This window comes from Coturnix japonica, chromosome 2, assembly GCF_001577835.2.
Source record: "Coturnix japonica isolate 7356 chromosome 2, Coturnix japonica 2.1, whole genome shotgun sequence".
In the NCBI taxonomy this organism is placed as follows: Eukaryota; Metazoa; Chordata; class Aves; order Galliformes; family Phasianidae; genus Coturnix; species Coturnix japonica.
Genome location: NC_029517.1, coordinates 134,660,236 through 134,685,644, shown reverse-complemented (window position 1 = coordinate 134,685,644; position 25,409 = coordinate 134,660,236). Strand labels below are relative to the sequence as shown.

The 25,409-nt window shown below is 57.4% G+C and overlaps 1 protein-coding gene and 1 long non-coding RNA gene across 2 annotated transcripts in view; one reads left to right on the top strand and one right to left on the bottom strand.

The window, feature by feature from the left end:
- The window catches only part of EPPK1 (epiplakin 1), a 28,627-nt gene extending 11,683 nt beyond the window's left edge, over positions 1-16,944 (top strand). Inside the window, exons 4-6 of the mRNA XM_032442606.1 lie at positions 7-1,668; positions 10,664-10,729; positions 13,838-16,944. Coding sequence (XP_032298497.1) covers positions 7-1,668; positions 10,664-10,729; positions 13,838-16,801 — 4,692 coding nt within the window. The 3' untranslated portion in view covers positions 16,802-16,944. The remainder of the gene's footprint in view (positions 1-6; positions 1,669-10,663; positions 10,730-13,837) is intronic.
- Positions 16,945-20,776: 3,832 nt separating this feature from the next.
- LOC107310651 lies at positions 20,777-23,092 on the bottom strand. Its single transcript, XR_001553665.2, has 2 exons — positions 22,399-23,092; positions 20,777-21,196 (listed from the first exon to the last, which is right to left on the bottom strand). It is a non-coding gene; the product is annotated as an uncharacterized LOC107310651 (long non-coding RNA).
- Positions 23,093-25,409: the final 2,317 nt, after the last annotated feature.

Below are 25,409 nucleotides of genomic sequence, written 5' to 3'. Positions count from 1 at the left end.
GCCCAGATCTCCCTCTTCCAGGCCATGAAGAAGGAGCTGATCGTCAGGGACCATGGCGTGCGCCTGCTGGAGGCCCAGATCGCCACCGGTGGCATCATCGACCCTGTCCACAGCCACCGCCTGCCCGTCGAAGCCGCCTACCAGCGGGGCTACTTTGACCATGAGATGAGCCGCGTCCTGTCTGACCCCAGCGACGATACCAAGGGCTTCTTCGACCCCAACACACACGAGAACCTCACCTATGTTCAGCTCCTGCGCCGCTGCGTGCCCGACCCGGACACGGGGCTGCTGATGCTGCAGCTGATGGACAAGGGCTCGGTGCTCTACCAGCTGAGCGAGGACGCCCGCAAAGCCCTGCAGACCGCCCGCACCAGCGTCAGCGTGGGGCTCTTCCAGGGCCAGAGCGTCACCCTCTGGGAGCTCCTCTTCTCTCGCTACGTCCCCGAGCACCAGCGCCAGGACCTCCTGCGCAAGTACAAGGCGGGGACACTAAGCATCTCCCAGATGACCGACCTTCTCAACACCATCGTCAGCGGGGCCGCAGGTCGGGGACGTGCCGCCTCCACCCCGGAGACGACGCAGCAGCAGGAGGCCCCAGCTCCAGCCCACAATGGCGATGCCGGCAGCTCCCGGCAGGACGGCAAGAGCCAAGCGGCCGTGGCCGAGGCCACGCAGCAGGAGCGGGAGCTGGAGCTGGAGCTTGAGCTGGAGCGGGCCCTGTCGTCGCGCAGCATCCAGGTGTCAGGCGGCGACTTCCACGGCAGGAAGGTCTCCCTCTGGGAGCTCCTCTTCTCCAAGTACGTCTCCGAGGCCAAGCGGCACGAGCTGCTGGGGAAGGCCCGCGATGGCAGCCTGTCGCTGGACGAGCTGGCCGGGCTCCTGTCCCGCCTGGTCCAGGAGGCAGCAGAGCGCAGCACCAAGGTGACGTTCCGGGGCCTCAGGCGGCAGGTGACCGCCTCAGACCTGCTGGACTCGGGTATCATTGACAAGGACACGCTGGCCGACCTGGTGCAGGGCTCCAAGACGGTGGAGCAGGTGACGCAGATGGCCTCCGTCAAGCGCTACCTGGACGGCACGGGCTGCATCGCCGGTGTGCTGGTGCCCTCCAAGGCCGACCCCGGCAAGACAGAGAAGATGAGCATCTACCAGGCCATGCGCAAGGGCATCCTGAGGCAGGGCACGGCCTTGGTGCTGCTGGAGGCGCAGGCTGCCACCGGCTTCCTCGTCGACCCAGTGAAGAACCAGAAGCTCTCCGTGGATGAGGCCGTCTCCTCTGGGCTGGTGGGCATCGAGCTGCACGAGAAGCTGCTGTCAGCCGAGAGGGCCGTCACAGGCTACACCGACCCCTACACCGGCGCCCAGATCTCCCTCTTCCAGGCCATGAAGAAGGAGCTGATTGTCAGGGAGCACGGCGTGCGCCTGCTGGAAGCCCAGATCGCCACCGGCGGCATCATCGACCCCGTGCACAGCCACCGCCTGCCCGTCGAAGCCGCCTACCAGCGGGGCTACTTTGACCACGAGATGAGCCGCGTCCTGTCCGACCCCAGCGACGACACCAAGGGCTTCTTCGACCCCAACACGCATGAGAACCTCACCTATGTTCAGCTCCTGCGCCGCTGCGTGCCCGACCCGGACACGGGGCTGTATTTCCTTAAGATTTTTTCCAATTAATCATAATTACTGCTCTTTTTTTTTCCTTTCTGTTGCATCACTTTCTCTTTGTTCATACTTATTTTACTCCTTGCATTTTTTTCTTCCTTTTTCCCCCCATCTGCCTTACTTTGTTTTTTTTTTTTGTTCTCCTGAGAGCATTTTGTGTATTTCCTTCTTTGCTTTCCTTTTTTCTTAGTAGTCGGGCATGAATTATTGTTTTGAAGTGACTCATTGAAGCATTACGTTATTGCATTTAATCCTTTCTCTTTTATTACCTGCTTGGAATTCATGAGTCAGCCTGGCTTATCTCATTTATGTGCAATATATTGTACCTTTTCTTCATATATGGACAGAAGTCTCTTTCAGTATTAGCTGGCGTGAGAACTGAATTTTTTTTTCCCGTCTGCTGTCTATTCTTTCCACACTGAACGTGTTTGCACTGATCTGCCGTGTCACTGACTTCGTTTTAGGTTTGCACATCTAAGGTTACCTGCAGGCGCAGGTAACTAAGGGCACTAATCTGTCCTCCCCCAGGAGCAGCCCCTGTGCACACTCCCATAACTCTGGCAGCACCGGGACCAGTTTGTTGTACAGTTCTGGGCTGAATAACTCTACTCCTGTCTAATAAAAGGAAACTTACAGTCCTCAGACTCATGGCCTTTGGATGTTTGTAATTGACCCAGTTATGTTTGGGAAAAGCAAGTTTTGACTGGTGTCCTTGGAGCTGATAGTAGCAAACAAAGGCGGGTGAGGTGTGGGACTTAGCAAGGAGCCTCAGCGAAGCACCAGGGATGTGTGGGAGTCCCCATCCCTGAAGGTGTCCCAGAGCTGTGCAGATGTGGAACACGGGGACAGTGACCATGGCAGGGATGGGGTGGGGTTGGGCTTGGAGGTCTTATCAACCTTAATGACTGTGAATATAAGATTGTAAGAGTGGGCATGGTGGGGGTGGATCTTTTCTAACCTTAATGATTCTGTGATGCTGGTGATGGTCCTCTCTAAAAGCAGACCTGGAGAGGGATGGCAGACCTCACCATAAGCACTGGGGAGGTGACAGTGACTGCGGATCATGTGTAGGAAGATGGAGGTGCCCCCGCCTGTAGCATGGCGGTTGGAAGTGGGTTATCTTAGAGGTCCCTTCCAACACAAGCCATCCTATGATAAAACACAGGAAAGGGGCTCAGCATTGAATTGCGGGCTCCAGGCAGACAGATAAGAGCCAAACCCTCCATGAGAGTCCTTGCAGGAACAGTCCTGATGCTGTGGAGAGCTCAGATAGCAAAGCTGAGATGTAACTCCATGCAAGTCAGCAAGTTCTGCATCTTTAAGCAAAAGGGAGGGCAGAACCAGCATCACTCATAGGCTGTGATCAGCACTGAGAAAAAGAAATGAGAAAAACAAATAAAATCTTGTTTAAACACAACGCAGAAGAAAAGTGGTGAACCAATATAAATATATTATAAATAGAGACATAGGGCTGAGGTACTGGAACTGCTCAACCTTCTGCTCACCATGGCCTTGTGGGGAGGAGCTCACCAGGAGAACACTGCAACAGCAAAGTCCAAACTGCAGCAATGCATCAGAGAGCAACACAGGGGCAGCAGTGGTGGCAGATGGACGGACGGCTGGCGAGGTGATCCCAGAGGCCTTTGCCAACATCATACAATTATAGGATTCAAAAGGGAAAAGGAGGAAAAGCGAAGGGAAAGGCAAAGCAGTGGGGCTGCTCTCAGCAGGGGAGGCTGCGGGGGGCCCATGGTGGGAGCTGGGCTGTGGAACGTGTACAAACATGGGCTGGGAAATGCTGAACACGGAAGGAGCAGATGATGGTATTAAATTATTCTGCTCAGTAAAGAATCACGCCAGCTGCAAAGGATGCAGGGAGAGAGAGCAACATGCATCTATATAATGATATAGGAATAATGATGGCAGATGGCATCCCAGAGGTAAACAGGTGTGGGTGGGGAGAAGCAGCCCCAGTGTTTGCATACCTGGTGCTGAGCTGCTGATGTTTGGCAGCAAGAACTGTGATGGGGTGTTGGATGTGTGCTCAGCCACAGATGGAATAACTAAAACTTAAGATTCCACCCTAGATTTCAGTGCTGTTTTCTTAAAAAGAGAAGAGATTGGAACACAGGGCCACTGCAGCCTCTCAGCCCTCACTGCCCAGCAGCAAAGCCCACACTCTCCATCAATATCCCCATCACTGCAGGACATGACCTGCACATCTCCACTCAGAGCACTGTGATCCTGCTCACCACCCTCACGGTAATTAATGAATAATTACACACTACAGCCACACGCTTTCCTGCCATACGATGCTTGGGGCCAAAGAGCCCTAAAGTGCCCCATTTGGAGCAGGGTGGGAGATGTGTGACCACACGCTGCCCTTCTGGACACCACTACCAGGTTCCTGGCACGGAGAGCTGCAGATTTGCAGTATGGTGCGTGTCCCAAAACGTCAGGGTGCTGTACTGAGGGATGTGGTTTAGCAGGAAATATCAGTGATGTGATTGGACTGGATGACCATGGAGGTCTTTTCCCACCTTGGCCGTTCCAGGATTGTAAGATTCTATGATTCTGGTGCTGCTCTGTCATGAGCATGGGGCAAAGCCAACCTGCTGTCCAGCAGACACAAAGCTGAGGGTGCCTGTGACCTCTGGACACCCAGCCCAGCCCACAGCCCCAACCAACGCCCCCAACCCACAACACTTCAGCACATCTGAGGATCACAGAATGGTTTGGGTCAGAAGGGACCTTCCAGATCTTCTATTTCCAACCCCTTGCTGTAGGCAGGGACACCTCCCATAGCCAGGGTTGCTCACAGCCCCACCCAGCTTTGCCTTGAGTGTTTCCAGGGAGGGGGCATCCACAGCCTCACTGAGCAACCAGCTCCATTGTCTCACCACCTTCGCAGCCAAGAAATTCTTCCTAAGATCTGCTCTAAATCTCCCCTCATCCAGTTTAAAGCTGCTTCTCCTCGTCCTGTCATTACATGTCCTTATAAATGTCCCTCCCCAGTTTTACTGCAGGCCTCTGCAGGTCCTGGAAGGGATGAATGTTCTTCCAGAGTCTTCTCTTCCCCAGGCTGCAGAGTCCCAGCGCTGTCAGCCTGTCCTCATAGGAGAGCTGCTCCAGCCCTTCCATCATCCTCATGGCCCTCCTCCGGACCCTCTCCACCATTCCCATGTCCTTGTGTTGAAGACCCCAGCGCTGGATGCAGAGCTCCATGTGGGGTCTCACCAAGAGCAGAGCAGGGAGTTCGCAAAGCAGGCAGCTCTTTCAGCTGCTTGCAATGTGACAACGTCAGGTCCGTGTTCCAGGGCACATTGTGGATTTCCCAGGGCACCAGCAGCAGCTCCTGGCAGAGGGACACCCGCTCCTGCTCTGCCTTGGTGAACAGCAGCAGTGCAAGGGGTGATCGTGCGCCATAAGCGCGTGTGCCCCCCACTGCACACGCAGCTGCAGAGCAAACTCTGGTGCCAGGACTTGATGGGAAGCTGGGAGATAAGTGAGTTCTCTGGAAAGGGAGCGGGACGCCGCAGCCGGCACCGCCCTGGGCTCATTGCACCTCTGCGTGTGCTGCAGGTCTGCAGCGCCGGCAGAACTCCACTGACCCACATCGCGTGTCTGGGTGACAGATATGTCACATTCTGTTCCCACAGGGCTCCGAGTTGTGCAACCGCTCGTCTCTGAGCCACAGTAAAAGGGAGTTTTGTCTCTTCTGTTTGCCCATAGCTGCTGTTCATGCCCAGCCCTCATGTACTGGGCTTGGCCGGCTCAGTGTGCGCTCCAAAGAGCTCCAGAACTGCAAAACATCCTCAGCATCCACAGGGACTGAATGGCTTCGGATGGAGGGGGTCCCAACCCCACCGCAGGGTCACAGGATCGTTAAGGTGGGAGAAGATGACCAAGACCCCCAACCCCAACCCACCCCACCATGCACAATGACCACATCCCCAAGTGCCACATCTCTGTGCTCAGGGATGGAGACTCCATCTCCTGCCCAGACTTATGCGTGAGGCACAGCAGGTGCGGTGTGGGCACCCGCAGACAAGGGGATGCCCCCTAAGTCCCGTCCTGCAGCTTCATGCATCCCCATGGCACGGAGCTGCCCTTTATGAGCGGCTCCAGGCACAGCGGCCACAGGGAATCCTGGTGCAAGAGCTCCACCATGTGCCGCCTTCCGCAGTGCGCTGCGCACCAGGACGGGCTGCGGCTGAGCTGATGGACTGTCATGAGCTTGGGGCAAAGCCAACTGGCTGTCACAGGTCCATGAATGAACAGCACCTTACAATCATGGGTCCATGAATGAACAACACCTTACAATCATGGGTCCATGAATGAACAACACCTTACAATCATGGGTCCGTGAATGAACAGCGCCTTACAATCATGGGTCCATGAATGAACAACACCTTACAATCGTAGGTCCATGAATGAACAACACCTTACAGTCATAAGTCCATGAATGAACAACACCTTACAATCATAGGTCCATGAATGAACAGCACCTTACAATCGTAGGTCCATGAATGAACAACACCTTACAATCATGGGTCCATGAATGAAAGGTCCCTTCCAACCCAAACCTCCAGCTCTGCCAGGAGGACCTGGGGTCCTGGTGGCCAATGGTTGGTCACAAGCCAGCAGTGTGCCCTGATTGCCAAGAGAACTACTGGGACCCTGGGGTGCCTTGCACAGAACGTGGCCAGCAGGGCACAGAGGTTCTGCTGCCCTGTGTTCTGCCCTTAGGGGTCACAGCAGAGCACTGTGCCCAGTGCTGGGCTCCCAGTTCAGGACAGACTGGAAGCTGCTGGAGAGAGCCCAGCAGAGGGGGGTGGAGATGGTGGGAGCCTGGAGCACCTCCTGATGGGGACAGGCTGAGAGCCCCGGGGCTGTGCACCTGGAGAAGAGAAGGCTGGGAGGGATCTGATCAGTGCTGATCAATACCTGAAGGGTGGGGTCAGGAATGGGGCCAGGTTGGACCAGAGATCCCCTCCAACCCTGACAGGGGGATCTGTGTCCACTCTGAGCCCACAGCCGTCCATCCTGGGCTGCATGGCTACAGGGGAGCCATGTCAGCACCTCCAGCAGAGAACCTTTCTCAAATGAAACGCTGAAGGAAAGCAACACCCCCCATTGCCACAGCATCCTTGAGAAAGGATCTCATCTCTCTGATGTGGTTGGCAGCTGTTCCAGCCAAGGACACCCACACCTTCCTGCAGGTGAAGCTGTGCCATCAGGCTGCGATGCCCACACGGCCCTTCTGGGCTGTCCATGAAGCTGCAGGACCAGCTGCTGCATCACCCAGCACTGCAGGCTGCGCTGCAGAGCATCCCATGTGTCCACGTCTGGGCTTTGTGCAGCGAGGGCCACTGCCTGAGCCCTGCACCATCACTGGTTCTTTCCTTACTTATAGCCCTAAGTACAGCCAGACAAGGCAGGATATAGTTATATGTACAGCCAAACAAGGCAGGATATAGCCCTAAGTACAGCCAAACAAGTCAGGATAAAGCTATATGTACAGCCAAACAAGGCAGGATATAGCCCTAAGTACAGCAAACGGCAAGGCAGGTAGTGACTATATGTACAGCCAAACAAGGGCAGGGTATAGCTATATGTACAGCCAAACAAGGCAGGATATAGCTATATGTACAGCCAAACAAGGCAGGATATAGCTATATGTACAGCCAAACAAGGCAGGATATAGCTATATGTACAGCCAAACAATGGGAGGCAGAATAAGAGCTATATGTACAGTCCAAACAAGGCAGGATAATAGCTATATGTACACCAAACAAGCAGGTATAGCTTATAATGTACAGCCAAACAAGGCAGATATAAGCCCTAAAGTACAGCCAACGGCAGGATATAGCTATGATGTACAGCCCAAACAAGGCAGCGAATATAGCTATATGTACAGTCAAACAAGGCTAGGATAAAGCTATATGGTACAGCCAAACAAGGCAAGGGAATAGCTATATCTGTACAGCCCAAACAAGCAGGGTAATAGCTATATGTACAGCCAAACAAGGCAAGGGTATACTATATTACAGCCAAACAAGGCAGGATATAGCTATATGTACAGCCAAACAAGGCAGGGTATAGCTATATGTACAGCCAAACAAGGTAGGATGGCACCACGTGCACTGACCCCAGAGCGATGCTGGACAGTGATGCTGTTCCTCCCTGCCTTCTCCTCCATCATTCCTCCTTCAGAGCGCGGTGTCATCTGTGTGCTCACAAACTTCCAGCTCCTGGCACTACAAAACATGAGGTCATTCTGTTTTGTTTGTAAACCAAAACGGGAACTGCGGCCCAACTCCAAGCCCTCAGATGGGGTGCAAAGTACACGAGGTGCGGTATCAGCTGGCAGTGTCCATTCAGCTGCCTCCAGAAAGGGACAAAATGGGTGAAGCTGTCAGTGCTGCTCAGCAGGGATACCATACGTCACATTCTATGTGGGTTTTGTCCTCGCACTGTCCCTTGCCAAAGCAAGAGCACCCAAGGTGGGGGGGCTGGAAGGCATAGAATCATAGAATCATAGAATCACCAGGGTTGGAAAAGACCTGAAAGATCATCCAGGCTAAGATACCTGCAGGACGTGGCACAGATGGAAGCAGACGGAGGCAGAGCTGCAGGGAAGGAGGAGCTGGCCCTGTGATGCCAGCATCCCAAGGTCAAGGGCTGGTGCTGCCCCCAGGCAGCGGGACAGGATGGGAGCTCTCCTTTAAGCCTCGGGGCTAACGTGGAGCTCCAGGAGCAGTGGGGAGGGATGGGGACAGCAAGGAACAGCTCAGCTGCACATGGACAGGCAATGAATGCAGCGCTGCAGCCTGAAGCTGTAGAGCTCCACATGCTGATCCACCTCCAAACAGCCGCCAGCAGTGCCTTAGGGCTCTGGAGGAAGGAAACTGCCCAAGGGCTGAAAAAGCAAAAGCACTGTCACATCTCAGGAATTAGCAAAGGAGAGGGGAGCAGCGAGTAGGATAAAATGCTCATCAGGGGACAGTGACCCAGTTCTCTGCTAAGGAGGGAACGAGGCACAGGTGAGACACCATTATTTCCAAGGGATGCAGCTCCCACGATCCAGGGCTGATTCATTGCTGGTGGTGGCTGCAAGCAGTGCGGTCACCTGGCTGCCCCAGGTAGGTCCGTGCATCCTGTGTGTGCTCAGAGCAGTTGTGCTTTGCTCTATGATCCACTGCCCACAGCTGTAGAGGAAGGCTGCAGGGAAATAAACCACAACGTGTGCTCTGATGAGCCCAAAGTGATGCAGCTCTGAGGGAAGCCGCCAGCTGCAGCACCCAGAGCTGGGGGTCCAGGCTCCAAACTGGCAATCCAAATGAGTCGGGTGGTTCCGGGTGGTGGTCTGGGGTCATTGGGACCACTCAGGCTGCACTCCTTGTGGCTGCAGTCAGTGCATGCAGAGCACAGGGCAGTATCACACCGCCTGCTGCTGCCCGTGGCCAGGCTCGTGCTCAGGGCTCGTGCTGCTCAGAGCAGGACACAGAGAGGATCCTCCTGCTGGCACAGGCACCGTTTGCAGCCCTCATACCCAACTCCTGCCAAGGGCCCAGCCCTGAGCAAGGCTCTGTCTGCAGCACAATCCAAATACTGAACCTTCAAGCCTACATTATTGGCTCGTGGCATCGGCGACTGCAGCTGGAAGCAGGAGTCTGGTAAGAGCTTCTGGGGAGGGAGGAAATGTGGCGGATCCAGACCCTGTGCACAGCTGCAGCCCCATGCAAAGGGACAGGACTCCTGCCCAGGTGCACTCAGCAGAGCCAACCTCTGCAATGACTCAGAGGGAAAACGCACCGTGTGCTGCTCATCCAGTCCAGCCAGCACCCACGCAGGCAGGAATGTGCACCCACAGCAGAGCCCAGCGAGGGAAGGGCAGGAGCTGGGAACACCCCTGTGCACACACACACACACACACACACGCAGCTGCACACAGAGGCTCGCGCAGGTGTAGGTGTGTGAGCCGACATCCTACATCCTTCGCACATACGCCATGGGATGTGCGCACACATTTGAGTTGCGCACCGCAGAGGCGCGGTGACACGTGCGGGTTTATGAGGGCACGTGTGCACACAGTCAGTGTCTGAGCACATGCACAGCTGTGCAATTACACACCAGAGCAATCCAGCCCTAACCACACTTCTGATAGCAGAAAGCTCCAGGAAAGCCACATTCACCTGAGCTGTGACTGTGGTCTCATGGGATGTGGCTCGAACATGGAGCAGAGCCCCTCGCCCCCTGCCCCTGCATGTCCTATGCCAACAAGTGGCCATAAGGGCACACCGAGCCCCCAGGCAGGTGCTGACCTGGCTCTGTGCTGTCTGCTGTGCTCTCTATGAGTATGAAGGTAACACAGAGACACTGCTCAAAGAGGCTGCGGAGCGTCCTGCTTGGAGACCTGCAGCTGCTGCCTGGGTTTGGTCCGGGTGCACCCACCCTGGGCGGCCCTGTAGGGGTCCCTGCCAACCTCTATTGCCCTGGGACTCCATCATTCCGAGAGGTGTCCATCCCAGAGCACCTCTCACCCCAAGGACCACCCAACTCCACCCATCAGAAGGATCTCCAGTGCCTGCATGGTCCCAGTCCCAGCCCCACCAGGGGACAGGTTGGACTTCCAACCCCCATGGAGAGCGAGGAGGGCTGTGGGAGGCGGCTGCAGCTCCTGCCCCAGCCGAGCCCAGACCCATAAAGTCCTCCGGGACGCCGGGATCGCACATCAGGAGATGGTGGTAGTAGAGCCCAGAAGCGGCATCGAGCCCCCAGCGCCCTCCACGGCCATCACTCACTGCACCTAGGGAAGCGCCCCACGAGTCGCAGCATCAGCCTGTGCCCCCAGCCGGGCTCCTGGGGAAGCTGCAGCGCTGCCTGGCCACGGTGGTCGGCTGTATGTTGGCACGGGGCAGGGCCCGCCTGTCAGCCCCCGGGGCGGGGGAGAGGAGGATTTAAATTGGGCGCCCGCCTCGCTGCTCGTCCTGCCTCAGAGGCGGTGGGAGGAGGAGGAGGAGCGCAGCCTGGTGGGGAGCAGCGGCTCCGGGTCGGCGTCCGGCAGGTAGGACCCGTGTGGGGGGTGTCAGGGACCAGCGAGCAGCCTGGCACAGCTCCGGTGTTGGGGGCACCGGGGATACTACATGGGTCTTGAGTCACCGACCATGGGAGTGTTCAGAAACGTTTGGATGCTGTGTTGAGGGATATGATTTAACTGGGCAGTATTGGTGATGGTTGGACTAGATGATCTTCTAGGTCTTTTCCAACCTTGATAATTCTATGGCTCGGTGCAGCTCCAGAGTTGCACGCTCAGTGCAGACCCCAGGGGCTTGCAAGGGGTACAGAGACCCCTCCTCTGCCATTTGAGGGCAGCTGAAGCTGTGGGATGGGTGAGCAGGAGGGCTCCAGGTATGGCACGGTCCTTGCTAGGAAGAGATGAAGTGATGGAGCGGCTCCAAAGCTGATGGAGCTGGCGCTCCACACAATGCACTTCGTGTCGTGACACCAGGATGTTGGGGGCAGCGGTCAGAGCTGTGGGACCCCCCTGAGCCCACAGGACAGAGAGAGGCTGTGCTGAGGTCTCAGCTGGGGGCCTGGCAGCAGGGCTGTGGGCAGCGGGGCTGTGGGCTGCAGGGCTGTGGGCTGCAGGGCTGTGGGCTGCAGGCTGGGGTGCAGTGATGCACACGCTGCCCAGGATGCAGGCAGGGCACAGGGGGCAGCTAGGGGCCTGGCATATTGCATATGCTAGGGGCCTGGCAGCGGGGCTGTGAGCAGCAGGGCTGTGGGCTGCAGGGCTATGAGCAGCAGGGCTGGGGGCAGCAGGCTGGGGTGCAGCAATGCACACGCTGCCCGGGGTGCAGGCAGGGCACGGGGCCACGGCTCACCACGGCTCACCCCACGGCTCACCCCACGGCTCACCACGGCTCACCACGGCTCACCCCAGCCAGAAAACTGCTTCCACCGCGGCCTCGAGCTGCTGCTGCAACCAGAAGCGACAGCGGTCCCTGCCCCTGGAGCTGCGTCTGCAGCCCGGCCCCAGCATCAGGAGGGCTGATTAGAGACAGGTTAATGATAGCCTGCCGTTGGGCAACGTCCTTCCTGTATGGGGTGTTCACACGACATCCGCGTCCTACATAGGTGTCTCCTGCTCTGGGGTGTGACACTGACTCTGCTTTGCAGTGCTGAGGTGGCACAACCTGCCCCGCACCTTCAGGGGGGATTCAGCTGCGGGGAAGCAGCTCTTCAGGGCCGGTGCTGGGGGTGGGATGCAGCCCCTTGACCGGAGGGAGCCCAGAGCCACAGGCAGGGGATGCAGGGATGCAGGGATGCAGGGATGCAGGGATGCAGTGTTCCATCACCGTGATCCATCTCCGCCAGCATCGGTGCAATATGTAAATGGATCGAAAGCAATGACTCAGAGACTTTGGGACCAGTTAGGTAAACAGGCAGGGAATTAAGCTGTGTCTTTGATAATTAAACTTATCATTAACGTCAGTCACTGCAGCTTTATGGGAGATGGGTGTTCCCAGATAAATGGCAGTTCTGTTTTGGCCTTGTTTACGAGATCCATGGCCTTATCACCACTTGATGCTGGGGATGCTGACAGCTCACAGAGCTTTCATAAGCGACTGCTCAGGAGAGATCCCTCCAGAAACTCTAAACAGCCCCCAGATGTGTTCAGCTCATGAAATCCACCCAGCCCAAAACAGACACTGCCACAGCAAACAGGGAAACGTTACACGCTGCCTCATTCTCCATCCTCCCCATTGTCCACTTCCAGCCCAGGATGGAAATGAGACTGTGGGTTGCAGGGGCCTTTGAAGAGCAAAGCTGCTGTCCTCCAGCACAGCTCAGACAGCACGACGGGTTTCTGGGTGGGGGGACTGCATTTCTTTGTGAAGGGCACTGTAAGATTGTGACTCATTGCACTTATTGCAAAGCATCCAAGCAAAGAGGAGAGCCCCCTGCAAGCAGCTCTCACTGCAGCGTCCTGAGCAGCTTTCTGGTCTTAGCCCTCCCCGACTCTGTATTATATATGCGTATATCACTTCAGCTGTGGTTTCATCTCTGTAACAACTAGCTAAAAACAAAGGGTGACCCCTCAGTCCCCCCTGCAGCCCAGGGGCTTGGGGATATTTCCTAGAGCCATTTCCCTGTACACCTGCAGAGTGCCTCTGCCCCACTGCAGGGAGAGCACACAGCCAGACCAGCTCTCCCAGTGAGCCTGCCCTTGTCCCCAGGCTCTGGAACTGGTTGGAATGGTCCCAGGGTGGTGATGGGCACGGGCCGCCCAACCCTCCCTCAGACCATCTCCAGGTGCACTTCAAAGTCAGTGCTGGCCACAGAGTGGTGTGAGGTGCAGGTGGCATCAACCCTTGGTTAAGGAGGTCAGGAGAGCGTAACGGGACACGAGATGGGGCTCTGCCAGCCCTGTGGCCTCAGAGCCAGCAGAAACCCAGGCACACCTCAACCACAGCAAACCTCAGCCTTAGAGAAGGTCTCTGCTAGTCCAGACTCTGCTGCATTGGATCTCACACCCCCAGCACCCATCTGTCACCGGGACCAGCCCCACGGCCTGTGTCACACCGGGCTGCTCTGAGACCATGGGGCAGGAGGATCTCTGCAGCACTGAGCTGGGCTGTGCCCACAGCCCATGGTGTCCCGTCACGCTCACAGCCCACAGTGCAAAGGCAAGGCAGTGCGATGAGGGCAAGGGCAGGTGACACACAGTGCTGGCCAGTGATGGGGACAAGGGCAGGTGACACACAGTGCTGGCCAGTGGCTCTGCAGCAGGATAGCTGCTGGTGGCAGCGGCATTGGGAAGTCAACACTGCTTCTTGGCATGACTTCTGCTGGTCCAGTGATCACCAGTTAAATCTGCCAGGCCCAGGGCAGCACTGCAGCCAGGGAGAGGTGAGCAGGGACTGTGCTCACTTTGCGCCCTATGCCCAAAGCAGGCAGCAATGGCATCATTCAGGAACAGAAGTGGGAGCTCTCAGAGGTCCAGAGCTCCAGGAGAACCAGCAGCTCCTTGGAGGACTTGGAGGGAGGCCACAGGGTCTGTGCTGTTTCCTGCTTCCCATTGGGCTGCTACATGGCTTCTCTCTGCTCACATCACGAGAGCTGCTCAGGAAGCCGTGTCTCACCAGGTCTTTTCTTTCTCTCTTGCCAGACAAACACGGTGCTCCACGGCAGCAGGACTGTTGCCCAGAGACAGAAGATGAGTGGAGCCCTTCACAACAACAAGCCAAGCAACACGGCAATGAACCTGATTGCGAGGGAGTGCACAGAGATGGGTGGGGGTAACTTCATAGCTGGCGTCTTCATCCAGGCAAAGAACAAGAAGCTGAGCATCTATGATGCCATGATCAGGGGGCTCCTGACGCCGGGCACAGCCCTGGTGCTGCTGGAGGCACAGGCTGCGTCGGGGTTCCTCACTGACCCCATAAGCAACACGAAGTTGTCAGTGAAAGAGGCGCTGAGCGCGGGGCTCATCGGCAGAGATTTCTATGAGAAGCTGCTGTCAGCAGAGGGAGCCGTGACCGGGTACACGGAGCCGTACACAGGACACAAGATCTCCCTCTTCCAGGCCATGAAGAAGGAGTTCATCGTGAAGGAACACGCCATCCGCCTGCTGGAGGCACAGATCGCCACCGGCGGCATCATCGACCCCACTGACAGCAACCGTGTCCCTGTGGAGGTGGCCCACCAGCGGGGCTACTTTGACCAGGAGATGTGCCAGTTCCTCCTGAACCCGAAGAACCAAACCAGAAGTTGTTTTGACCCCAACACGCATGAGAACCTCACCTACACGCAGCTCCTGCGCCGCTGCGTGCCCGACCCCGACACGGGGCTGCTCATGCTGCACGTGATGGACAAGGGCTCGGTGCTCTTCCAGCTCAACAAGGATGCCCGCAAAGCCCTGCAGGCCGCCCGCACCAGCATCAGCGTGGGGCTCTTCCAGGGCCAGAACGTCACCGTCTGGGAGCTCCTCTTCTCTCGCTACGTCTCTGATCACCAAAGAGAGGAGCTGCTGAGGAAATACAAAGTGGGAGCAGTGACCATCCCGGAGATGATCATCGTTCTCACCACCATCATCACCGGGGTGGAGACAGGAAACAGAGACCTGAGCTCATCCACAGCAATTGCCGGTGGTGAGGTAGGAGAGTCACAGCCGGTGCAGGATACGCGCTCCCAGGAGCAGCAGTTGAGAAAGTCTTTAAAGTCTGCAACCATCTACGTCACTGCTGGTGAGTTCCGGGGGCAAAACGTCTCCGTGTTGGATCTGCTCTTTTCCACATACATCCCGCAGGAGAAGCGGCAGGAGCTGCTGGAGCTGTACAGGGCAGGGATACTGAGCACAGAACAGGTGGCTGCAGCTGTCAGCAATGTCATAAACAAAACAGAAGCTGCAGATATCACGGCCACAGCAAATGCTGGGTATCCACAAAGGGCGGTGTCAGGGGCAGAGGAAAATGGAGATGGTCACTCAGCACAAGATGATGTCTTGAAGTCTACCACCATTGACATCCCAGCTGGTGAGTTCTCTGTGTGGGACCTGCTCTTCTCTGACTACATCCCTGAGGACAAAAGGCAGGAGCTCCTGGAGCTGTACCGTGACGGGACACTGCCCTTGGAGCGGTTAATAACTGTTGTCACCACACTCATTAAGAAAAAGGAATCTACAGGCAGGAAATTCCAAATCACAGTGAAGCACTCCAACAAGAACACTGCGCCAGCGGACAGAGAGAAGGATGATGAGTCCTCCAAGGAAGAACCATGGGAAACAGCCTTGAAAAGCACAGTTGTCCACATGGAGGTTGGAGAGTTTCGGGGCCGCAAGGTCTCTGTGTGGGACCTGCTCCACTCTAAGTACATCCCTGCGGAGAACAGGAAGGAGCTGCTCGAGCTGTACCAGGCAGGAGAGTTAACCCTTGAGCAGGTGAAAACTGTTGTCAGCACCATTGTGGCCAAGACTGAAGCAGCAAAGGCAGAGCAGTCAGCACATGTGAGTGGTCCAAGGGCAGAGATGGCCACCACAGAAGCGGAGCACACCCAGCCCCTGCAGGAGGTTGGGACCTGGGAGGAAACCTTGAAGTCCACCACAGTTGAGATGGCAGAGGATGAGCTTGAGGGGAGACGAGTCTCCGTGTGGGACCTGATCTCCTCTGACTACATCCCTGAGGACAAAAGGCAGGAGCTCCTGGAGCTCTACCGTGACGGGACACTGCCCTTGGAGCGGTTAATAACTGTTGTCACCACACTCATTAAGAAAAAGGAATCTACAGGCAGGAAATTCCAAATCACAGTGAAGCACTCCAACAAGAACACTGCGCCAGCGGACAGAGAGAAGGATGATGAGTCCTCCAAGGAGGAACCATGGGAAACAGCCTTGAAAACCACAGTTGTCCACATGGAGGTCGGAGAGTTTCGGGGCCGCAAGGTCTCTGTGTGGGACCTGCTCCACTCCAAGTACATCCCTGCAGAGAACAGGAAGGAGCTGCTCGAGCTGTACCAGGCAGGAGAGTTAACCCTTGAGCAGGTGAAAACTGTTGTCAGCACCATTGTGGCCAAGACTGAAGCAGCAAAGGCAGAGCAGTCAGCACATGTGTGTGGTGCAAGGGCAATGGCTGCCGCAGAAGCAGAGCACAGCCAGCCCCTGCAGGAGGTTGGGACCTGGGAGGAAACCTTGAAGTCCACCACAGCTGAGGAGGTAATGGATGAGTTTGAGGGGAGACGAGTCTCTGTGTGGGATCTGCTCACCTCCAACTGCCTCAATGAGGACAAAAGGCAGGAGCTCCTGGAGCTGTACCGCGACGGGACGCTCTCCACTGAGGAACTCATCAGGGCTATCAGCAGCACCATGATGCACAGCAAAGACAGACATCTCGCAGCCCTTCCCCAGCAGACAGTGGATCTCCTCCAGTCTGAAGGCTCTTACATTACCTGTGGGCAGTTCCAGGAGCAGAGGGTGTCGGTGTGGGAGCTCCTGTCCACCAAGCAGGTCTCCGAGTACAAACGAGAAGCGTGTCTCGACATTTACGGGACGGGAGGGCTGACTGTGAACAAGATCACCATCACCACCACTGTTGTCACAGGCACACAGGGAAAGAAGAGACAGCACCAGGACCACTAGCACCACCTGCCCCAGAGGAGGAGCGAGCTCTGCCCCATGGGGAAATACCACCTGGGCCCTGGTGAGCATTGGCTCTCCATGTAGCATCATCACAGGCAGGAAACTGGTGTTGAAACAGTGTGCAGAGCGAGGCTGCTGCCTGGTTAAACTCCTTCCTGTCTCAACTACTGCTTCCCTGAGATTTCTTTTTCCCAGTGGAGCATTGCTGGGGGGTTCTGGGGAGGGCGTGGGGAGGCTTTGCCTGCAGCCTTCTATGGACCCACATGGGCGCTGACAAAAGACAGGGAGAGGTGTGGCTGGCACCCACAGCAGAGGGGTCAGAGATGAGTCTCTGTGGGAGCAGGCAGAGACCCCAAAGCAGGAGCTGTGGGCAGCACAACTGCCAGCTACAGAATCATAGAATCATAGAATGACCCAGGTTGGAAAAGACCTTGAAGATCACCAAGTCCAACCACAGCCTAACCAGAACCCTAACTCTAACAACCCTCCACTAAATCATATCCCTGAGCACCACATCCAAACGGCTCTTAAACACACCCAGGGATGAAGAGTGCAGAAGGACAGACCACCCCTGCCCAGGGTAGCTGGGCCCCAGCCTGGCTGAGGGAAGAGCAGTGGAGGTAGCACACGTGGCTGTGGCCGCCTGCGAGACGTTTCACCCTGATCCTTCAGCTCCACTGGGCCAAGGGGGTCATAGAATCATAGCACTGTTTGAGCTGGAAGGGAAGGGACCTTTAAAGGCCATCTAGTCCCACTTCGTTGCCATGAATAGGGACACCCACAGCTCAGCCAGGGGCTCAGCACTCCGTTCTGCCTGACCTGGGATGTCTCCAGGGATGGGACATCTGCCGCCTCTCTGGGCAACCTGTGCCAGTGCTTCACTACCTTTAGCATAAAGAGCTTTTTCCCTATATCAAATCTACATTTCCCCTCTTTCAGTGTGAAACCATTTCATAGAATCATAGAATTACCCAGGTTGGAAAAGACCTTGAAGATCATCAGGTCCAACCGCAGTCTAACCAGAACCCTATAGCCATAGTGCCCTATAACCATAGCACCCTATAACCATAGCACCCTATAACCATAGCACCCTATAACCATAGTACCCTATAGCCATAGCACCCTATAACCATAGCACCCTATAACCATAGCACCCTATAACCATAGTACCCTATAGCCATAGTACCCTATAGCCATAGTACCCTATAGCCATAGCACCCTATAACCATAGTACCCTATAGCCATAGTACCCTATAACCACAGTACCCTATAACCAGAACCCTAACTCTAACAACCCTCCACTAAATCATATCCCTGAGCACCACATCCAAACAGCTCTTAAACACACCCAGGGATGGCGATTCCACCACCTCCCTGTTCAGCCTATTCCAGTACATAACTACCCTTACTGTAAAGAAGTTCTTCCTAATATCCAACCTAAACTTGCCCTGGCGCAACTTGAGGCCATTGAGGCCATTTCCCCTTGCCCTGTCACAACAGACCTCACTAAAGAGTCTGTTCCCTTCTCCCTTAGAGCCACAGAACCATTAACATTGGGAAAGGTCTCTAAGATCACCACGTCCAACCCCAACCCACCCCCTGTGCTCATTAAGCCATGTTCCTCAGCACTACATCTCCATGGTTCTTGAACACCTGCAGGGACAGGGACTGCCCCACTGCCCTGTGCAGCTGTGCCACTGCATCAACACTCTTTATCAGAAGAAACGTTCCCTAATACCCAACCTGAACCTCACCTGAATCAACGTGAGACCATCGCCTCTTATCCTAGTGCTGCTCCTTGGGACCGAAGGCCAATCCTCACCTTGCTCCGACCCTCCTCTCATGGAGCTGTAGAGAACTATGAGGTCTCCCTGAGGCTGAGGATGCTGCACGGCAGGGCAGCTCTACAAGTGCCAGGGCACCGGGGAGGGGAAGCAGGTGTGTGGGAGCATCCCCACACCACCCATCCAGCATCACGTGTGTGTGCCATGTTGGGAGCATGGGCACTGAGACTGCATGCAGACACTGTGCATGCGTGTGAGCATTGCACTGTCACAGGCGCATTAATGTGTGCCCATGTCCCTGCAACAGGGCAGTGAGTGACACGGAGCTCTCACCACATCAATGTGGATGTGGCACTGAGTGTCACACTGCTGCTGACCCATGATAGCACAGCGGGCCTCAGCTGGGGGGCCTGTCCCTCCTCTGGGCCTCAGTGGGGCCAGCCCCTCCTCTGGGTCACACCCAGGCCCACAGTGGGGGCCTCAATGAGGCCTCAGCAGGGTAAACCTTCAGCAGGGGCCTTATCAAGGCCCCCAGCTGGGAGTCACTCAGACCCTCACTGGGACCCTCATTGAGACCCTCAGTGGAACCCCTCAGTGGGACCCTCAGTGGGACACTCAGTGGGACCTCTCAGTGGGACCCTCAGCGGGACCCTCAGCGGGACCTGTCAGTGGGACACTCAGTGGAACCCCTCAGTGGGACCCTCAGCGGGACTCCTCACTGGGACCCTCACTGGGACCCTCAGCGGGACCCGTCAGCGGGATCCTCATTGGGACTCTCAGTAGGACCCTCAGTGGGACCCTCAATGGTACCCTCAGCAGGACTCTCAGTGGGACCCTAAATGGGACCCTCAGTGGGACCCTCAGTGGGACCCTCAGCCCTCATTGGGACCCTCAGCGGGACCCTCAGTGGAACCGTCACTGGGACCCCTCAGTGGGACCGTCACTGGGACCCCTCAGTGGGACCCTCACTGGGACCCTCAGCGGGACCCTCATTGGGACCCTCAGTAGAACCCTCAGCTGGACTCTCAGCGGGACTCTCAGTGGGACCCACATTGTGACCCTCAGTGGGACCCCTCAGTGGGACCCCTCAGTGGGACCCTAAATGGGACCCTCAGTGGGACCCTCAGCGGGACACTCATTGGGACACTCATTGGGACCCCTCAGCGGGACCCTCAGCGGGACCTTCATTGGGACCCCTCATTGGGACCCTCAGTGGGTTCCCATGGATGCAGGTCCCTGCAGCCCAGCCCTTTGCAGCCTCCAGTGTCCCAGTCCTGACCAGGGCACCCAGCCCTTGGCACACATGGTCTCATTGCCACCCAGAGGGACCCCATGTTGCATTGGTTCATCCCAATGCATGCGGGTGAAGCCTGCACCGATACCAGGAGCTGCAGGAGCCGCCAGCAATTCCAGCTTGCAGATGGGTCAATCCCACCAGGCACAGTGCCTATGGCATGGCTGGCACCCGCCCCAGGCACTGCAGGGAGCACGGAAAGGCAAAGCAGAGAGCACTGGGTGTGCAATATATGGAGGACATTCCCCATGCACAGAGCCCTGGAGCAGTGCAGAAGTGCTGGGAGAGGCTCATGGGCAGCCCCGGGGCTGAATGGCTCCATCCCAATCACCTTCATGTGCCACGTGGGGACAGCAATGCAAGCCCCGTGTGCCACTTGTGGTGGGCATCCCCTGCCTCTGCCCCAGGGGCGGGGGTGGGCATCATCTCCTGCCTCTGCTCCAGGAGCCATTGGGGTGGGTGGGCATCCCTGCCTCTGCTCCAGGAGTCATTGGGGTGGGTGGGCATCCCCTGCCCCTGTGCTCCAGGAGCCATTGGGGTGGGTGGGCATCCCCTGCCTGTGCTCCAGGAGCCATTGGGGTGGGTGGGCATCCCCTGCCTGTGCTCCAGGAGCCATTGGGGTGGGTGGGTATCCCCTGCAGCCCATGGGGACATGGCCCATGGGCACCCATCCCTGCTGGGGAGGCACAGGGAGGTGCTGGCAGAGGTTCCTAAGAGTTATGGCACTTCAGTCTGAGCACCAGCAGAGCCCTTCCACAAGTGGGAGCTCACTAACAAACAGACCAGCAATAGGGGTGTGCAGCTTCATGGGCACTTCAGGCTGAGCCACGTTGCTCCAGAGGGAAAGGAGCTGCTGTGAATTAACTGGAGGGGAACAGAGAACAGAACAGCATCTCCTGAGGTGTTCACGGTCACATTTTATTGTCCCACATCGTGAGAAATCAGACAAGCACAGGAACGATGCAGCACAGGGAAGGACTGAGTGGGCTCCGTGGGCTGGAAGAGGTGGCCAAGAGGTGGAGGATGCGGTGGCTGGTGGTGGGGACACGGTTGTGTGTTCACCACATGGACCAGGGCTATGGCAGAAGCCATTGGGTTGAAGGAAGTGTTTTACTGGGCAGCAGAGCTGAGGGGCTCCCTGCTGCAGGACGGAGCTGGAAGTTTGTATTGGTGCCAAAAGCCATTGCAGAAAGCCATGGAGGAAAACCCATCGAGGATTCCTGCTGCATTACAGGGCAGGTCTGTGTTCCAGGAGCCCCCAGAGCCACAACCCAGATGTCTTCCCTGGGCTCTGACTGCTCTCCCAATAGGAAGAAACTGAATGAAAACAGGAGGTTGTGTAAGGAGAGATCTGCATACATCTGCATAGTTACGAGCTAGTTGCATAACAGAAGTGTCTGAAAACTCTTTGGAGGTGCGGGGGCAACGGGGGAAATAAAGGGTCAGGTGGACAGGAGCTGCTGCCCGGTCCCTTTGGGAGCATCACACCACAGTGAAGCTGGGGAGCTTCTCTGATGGGAGAAGGTGGGGTTTGGGAGCAGAAGCCCCCAGGGCACCATCACTGTGCCCAGGGCTCAGGCCAAGCTGTGGCCACAAGCAGGGAAGCAGCAGCGCATCCACAGCACGGGCAGCTGTGACGGCATCCCCTGCAGTGGGGGCCAGAGACCCCCTGAGTGTGTGCCCAGATTTAGAGCCCAGCCACCCCACTGCCTCCAGAGGGGCACAGCAACCCGCCCCAACAGAGCCAGCATGGCAGCACGTCTGCTCCCTGCCCCACAGACATCTGCAAAATGGGGTGGGTGGGCATCCCCTGCCTCTGCTCCAGGATTCATTCCAGCCTCCCTCCCCAGCAGCCCCCACCCTTTCAGCCCTTTGGCAGCAATGTCCCGTGTACGCAAAGCCCTCCCATCTGTTGGAGCAGATCTGCTGCTGCTCCGCTGCTGTGCGCTGATAAACCACCCCAAGCAATCTTATCGCCCCATTCCACACACCATCACCCCGCGCTGCTCCCACCCCCCTCTGCACTCCCCCAGCTGCCCTCCTCTGCTCCTTCCCCATAGGAGCGTTGCTCATCCCGGCCGCTCAGTGCTGCTGAATTGCACTGTGTTCACTGTGGCTCTTCCCCTCCTGGACGCTCATCCCAGCAGAGTTAACACACCGCCCCTCTGGGGCTGCAGTCTCGGGGCTGCAGGTTGCATTCAGGCCTCCTCCTCCTCAGCCATTTCCCAGCCCAGGCTCCCAGTGCATGGCATGCACGGCACGGCCCTGTATTTGGTGAGCACAAGGCATGACTTTGCATTTTGCACCGTTCCATTCCCTCCCGCCACCCTCAGCTCAATGTCATGCATGGCTCCAGAGCTGCCCCAGCCCTCACCTGTTGGCTGAGCAACACACACCTGACTCTGTGCCGAGGCCTTTGATGGAGGCACGGCATTGGTTTGGCTTCCAGAGCCCGTGTTCCCCTTTCAGCACAAGGCAATCAATCTCCTGGCAGCAGGTGGGACCTTGGCTGCACTTACCCCAAGGCTGATACAGGAGACCGAAGTTATCTACTGCCTTTGATGCTTAGCGGCTCCGCTGCTGCATGTGGCTGCTCTGTGCAGCTCTGGTTGATGTAGCTGCTCTGTTTGCACCGCTCTGGTTGTCTTTTACCAGCACCCAACCCGGGTTCAGCATTATCACCCCTGTCAGTCCCTGCCTTTGTCTCCTCCATAGATGAGCACAGAATCACCTCTAAGCTCAGCCTGTTACTTTCTCCTATTGTAAGAACTCAGGCGGGGAATAGGAGCAGAAGATAATCGTAATGATGAAATCCCAGCTTCATTTCCCACTTAACTGGTTCTACTTCTTTTTCTGGGCAAAAGAAGTGTTTAAGAGCTGTTGGGATTGGGCTCTCGCCAGCTCTGCTGTGCACTTCACTCCTTCCTGCAGGCACAGCGTGGGGCTACGTCCCCTACGGGTCCCCATGGGCTGAAGCATCCCAGCTGCTGCAGCCGCCCACCCTGCTCTACCCACCTGAACTGCAGGGTGGGGGTCTCAGGCTGCACCTATGGGAGCTGCTCCACTGCAACACCAGCATCCCCCAGGGCCAGAATCTCCATGCAGGGCAGGGGCTGAGCCTGTGCCTCCATGGGACACAGCTCAGCCCTCCCAGCTCCATGGGGCACAGCTCAGCCCTTTCATCTCCATGGGGCACAGCTCAGCCCTCCCAGCTCCATGGGGCACAGCTCACTGCCCAGCTCCATGGGGCAGCTAGCCCTCCCAGCTCCATGTGGACACAGCTCAGCCCTCCAGCTCCATGGGGTCACAGCTCCGCCCTACCAGCTCCATGGGGCACAGCCTGTGCATCGGGACGGGATGTTCTGGGCCGGCTACGGGGGGTGAGGACGGGGGTGGGGGGTGATACTGGAGGGACTGAAGGAACTGGCTGAGATTTACGAAAGGAAACGCGGGCTGAGGGGCAGGAAATTCCCTGGCAACCGAACACAGGGCTTGGGAAATGGGAACGGTGCGATCCGGGGCAGCTCAGCCCTGCAGGCACGGATGGAGCTGGCGTACAGAACGAGCTGCGATCCGACGGGCATCACCGCGACCTGCAGCCCGACCCTTGCACAGGCGGGCAGGAGGCAGGGAACCGAGCGGGGCTCCGAGCGCTTCCAGATGCTGCGAGGAGGGGAGGAGGGAGGCCGGTGTGGGGAGAAGGGAGGTCGGTCCGATAGAAATGGAGGCCGGTCTGACATCATAAGTCAGGCGAACTTCGTGCTGCAAGCAGAGAACAAAAGGCAGGAGCCCTCTCCGTTCCAGCAGCATCCTCTGGCCCCAGCAGCTGCCAGTGGCTCCTTCGGACCTCGGGTTTGGCTCGCACCCCTGTGCGCCCGTCCCGTGGCACTGCGCCTCTCAGCCCGCTGTGCCGATGTCCCTCTGCTCGCTGCCACCTGCATGTCCTGCTCACCGCGCAGGGCGCTGCATCCCCTGCAGACATCGCAGGAGGAGATCTGGGAGCTGGGAGGGCTGAGCTGTTGCCCCATGGAAGCGTGAGGCTGAGCTGTGCCTCCATGAGCTGGGAGGGCTGAGCTGTGCCCCATGGAGCTGGGAGGGCTGAGATGTGTCCTATGGAGCTAGAGGGCTGAGCTGTGCCCCATGGAGCTGGGAGGCTGAGCTGTGCCCCATGGAGCTGGGAGGGCTGAGATGTGTCCTATGGAGCTGGGAGGGCTGAGCTGTGCCCCATGGAGCTGGGAGGTTGAGCTGTGCCCCATGGAGCTGGGATGTCCTGCTCACCCGCGGTGCTCAGCCGCTCCAATTTTAGCCCTGAGCTCGTGGTACATCGTGTGCCCCAGCGGTGCACACCCACCTGCACGTCCAGCTCTGCCCGTCTGCATGGAGCGCTGCCACATGTGCTGCTCGGCTTTCCTCTTATGGAAGCACATGTGGTGAGTGGGGACGTGCAGGAGCTGCCAGGAAAGTGCCACAGCCCAAAACAGCAGCACTGAAACCTTACAGAGCTTGCAGCCCTCCCAGCTCCATGGGGCACAGCTCAGCCCTCCCAGCTCCATGGGGCACAGCTCAGCCCTACACAGCTCCATGGGCATAGCTCAGCCCTCCCAGCTCCATGAGGCACAGCTCAGCCCTCCAGCTTCCATGGGGCACAGCTCAGCCCTCCCAGCTCCATGAGGACACAGTCCAGCCTCCCAGCTCCAGGCACATCTTCAGCCTCCCAGCTCAATGGCACGAGCTTCAGCCCTCCCAGCTCCATGGGACACATGGCTCAGCCCTCCCAGCTCCATGGGGCAGCAGCTAGCCCTCACAGCTCCATAGGACACATTAGCCCCCCAGCTCCATGGCACAGCTCAGCCCTCCAGCTCCATGGGCACAGCTCATCCCTTTCATCTTCATGGGGCACAGCTCATCCCTTTCATCTCCATGGGGCACAGCTCAGCCCTCCCAGTCCCATGGGGCACAGCTCAGCCCTCCCAGCTCCATAGGACACATCTCAGCCCTCCCAGATCCATGGGGCACACTCGCTCGCCAGACCGATTCGGCCTCCCAGCTCCATGGGGCACAGCTCAGCCCTCCCAGCTCCATGGGGCACAGCTCAGCCCTCACAGCTCCATGGGGCACACACAAGTTCCTCATTTGCTGCCATAGGTTTGCCAGGTAGGAGCTGCTGAGTGCTGCAAGGAGTCAGTGCAGGGGATGTTTGTCTGCTCCCACAGTCTGTCTGCCACCCGGACTGACCCTTACTCGGTGACAAAGGGCAACTTGTGCAAAACCAGCCGGCGTCACCTTGTCCCAGCCCCATCCATCACACGGATATTAACCAGAGGAAAGCAAAGGGCCTTGAGCAGCCAGGAGGGAGGGAGGGAGGGGGCAGGGGGTCCAGCCCCAACCTCGGTGCTGCCCACATTGGCACTGCTGGAGCCCATGGGAGGGCAGGGGGGCAGGGGGTCCAGCCCCAACCTCAGTGCAGCCCCCAGCTCAAGGGTGGGTGCAGTTATTGCACATTGAACAGTGCCAGGAGCTCCTGCTCTGC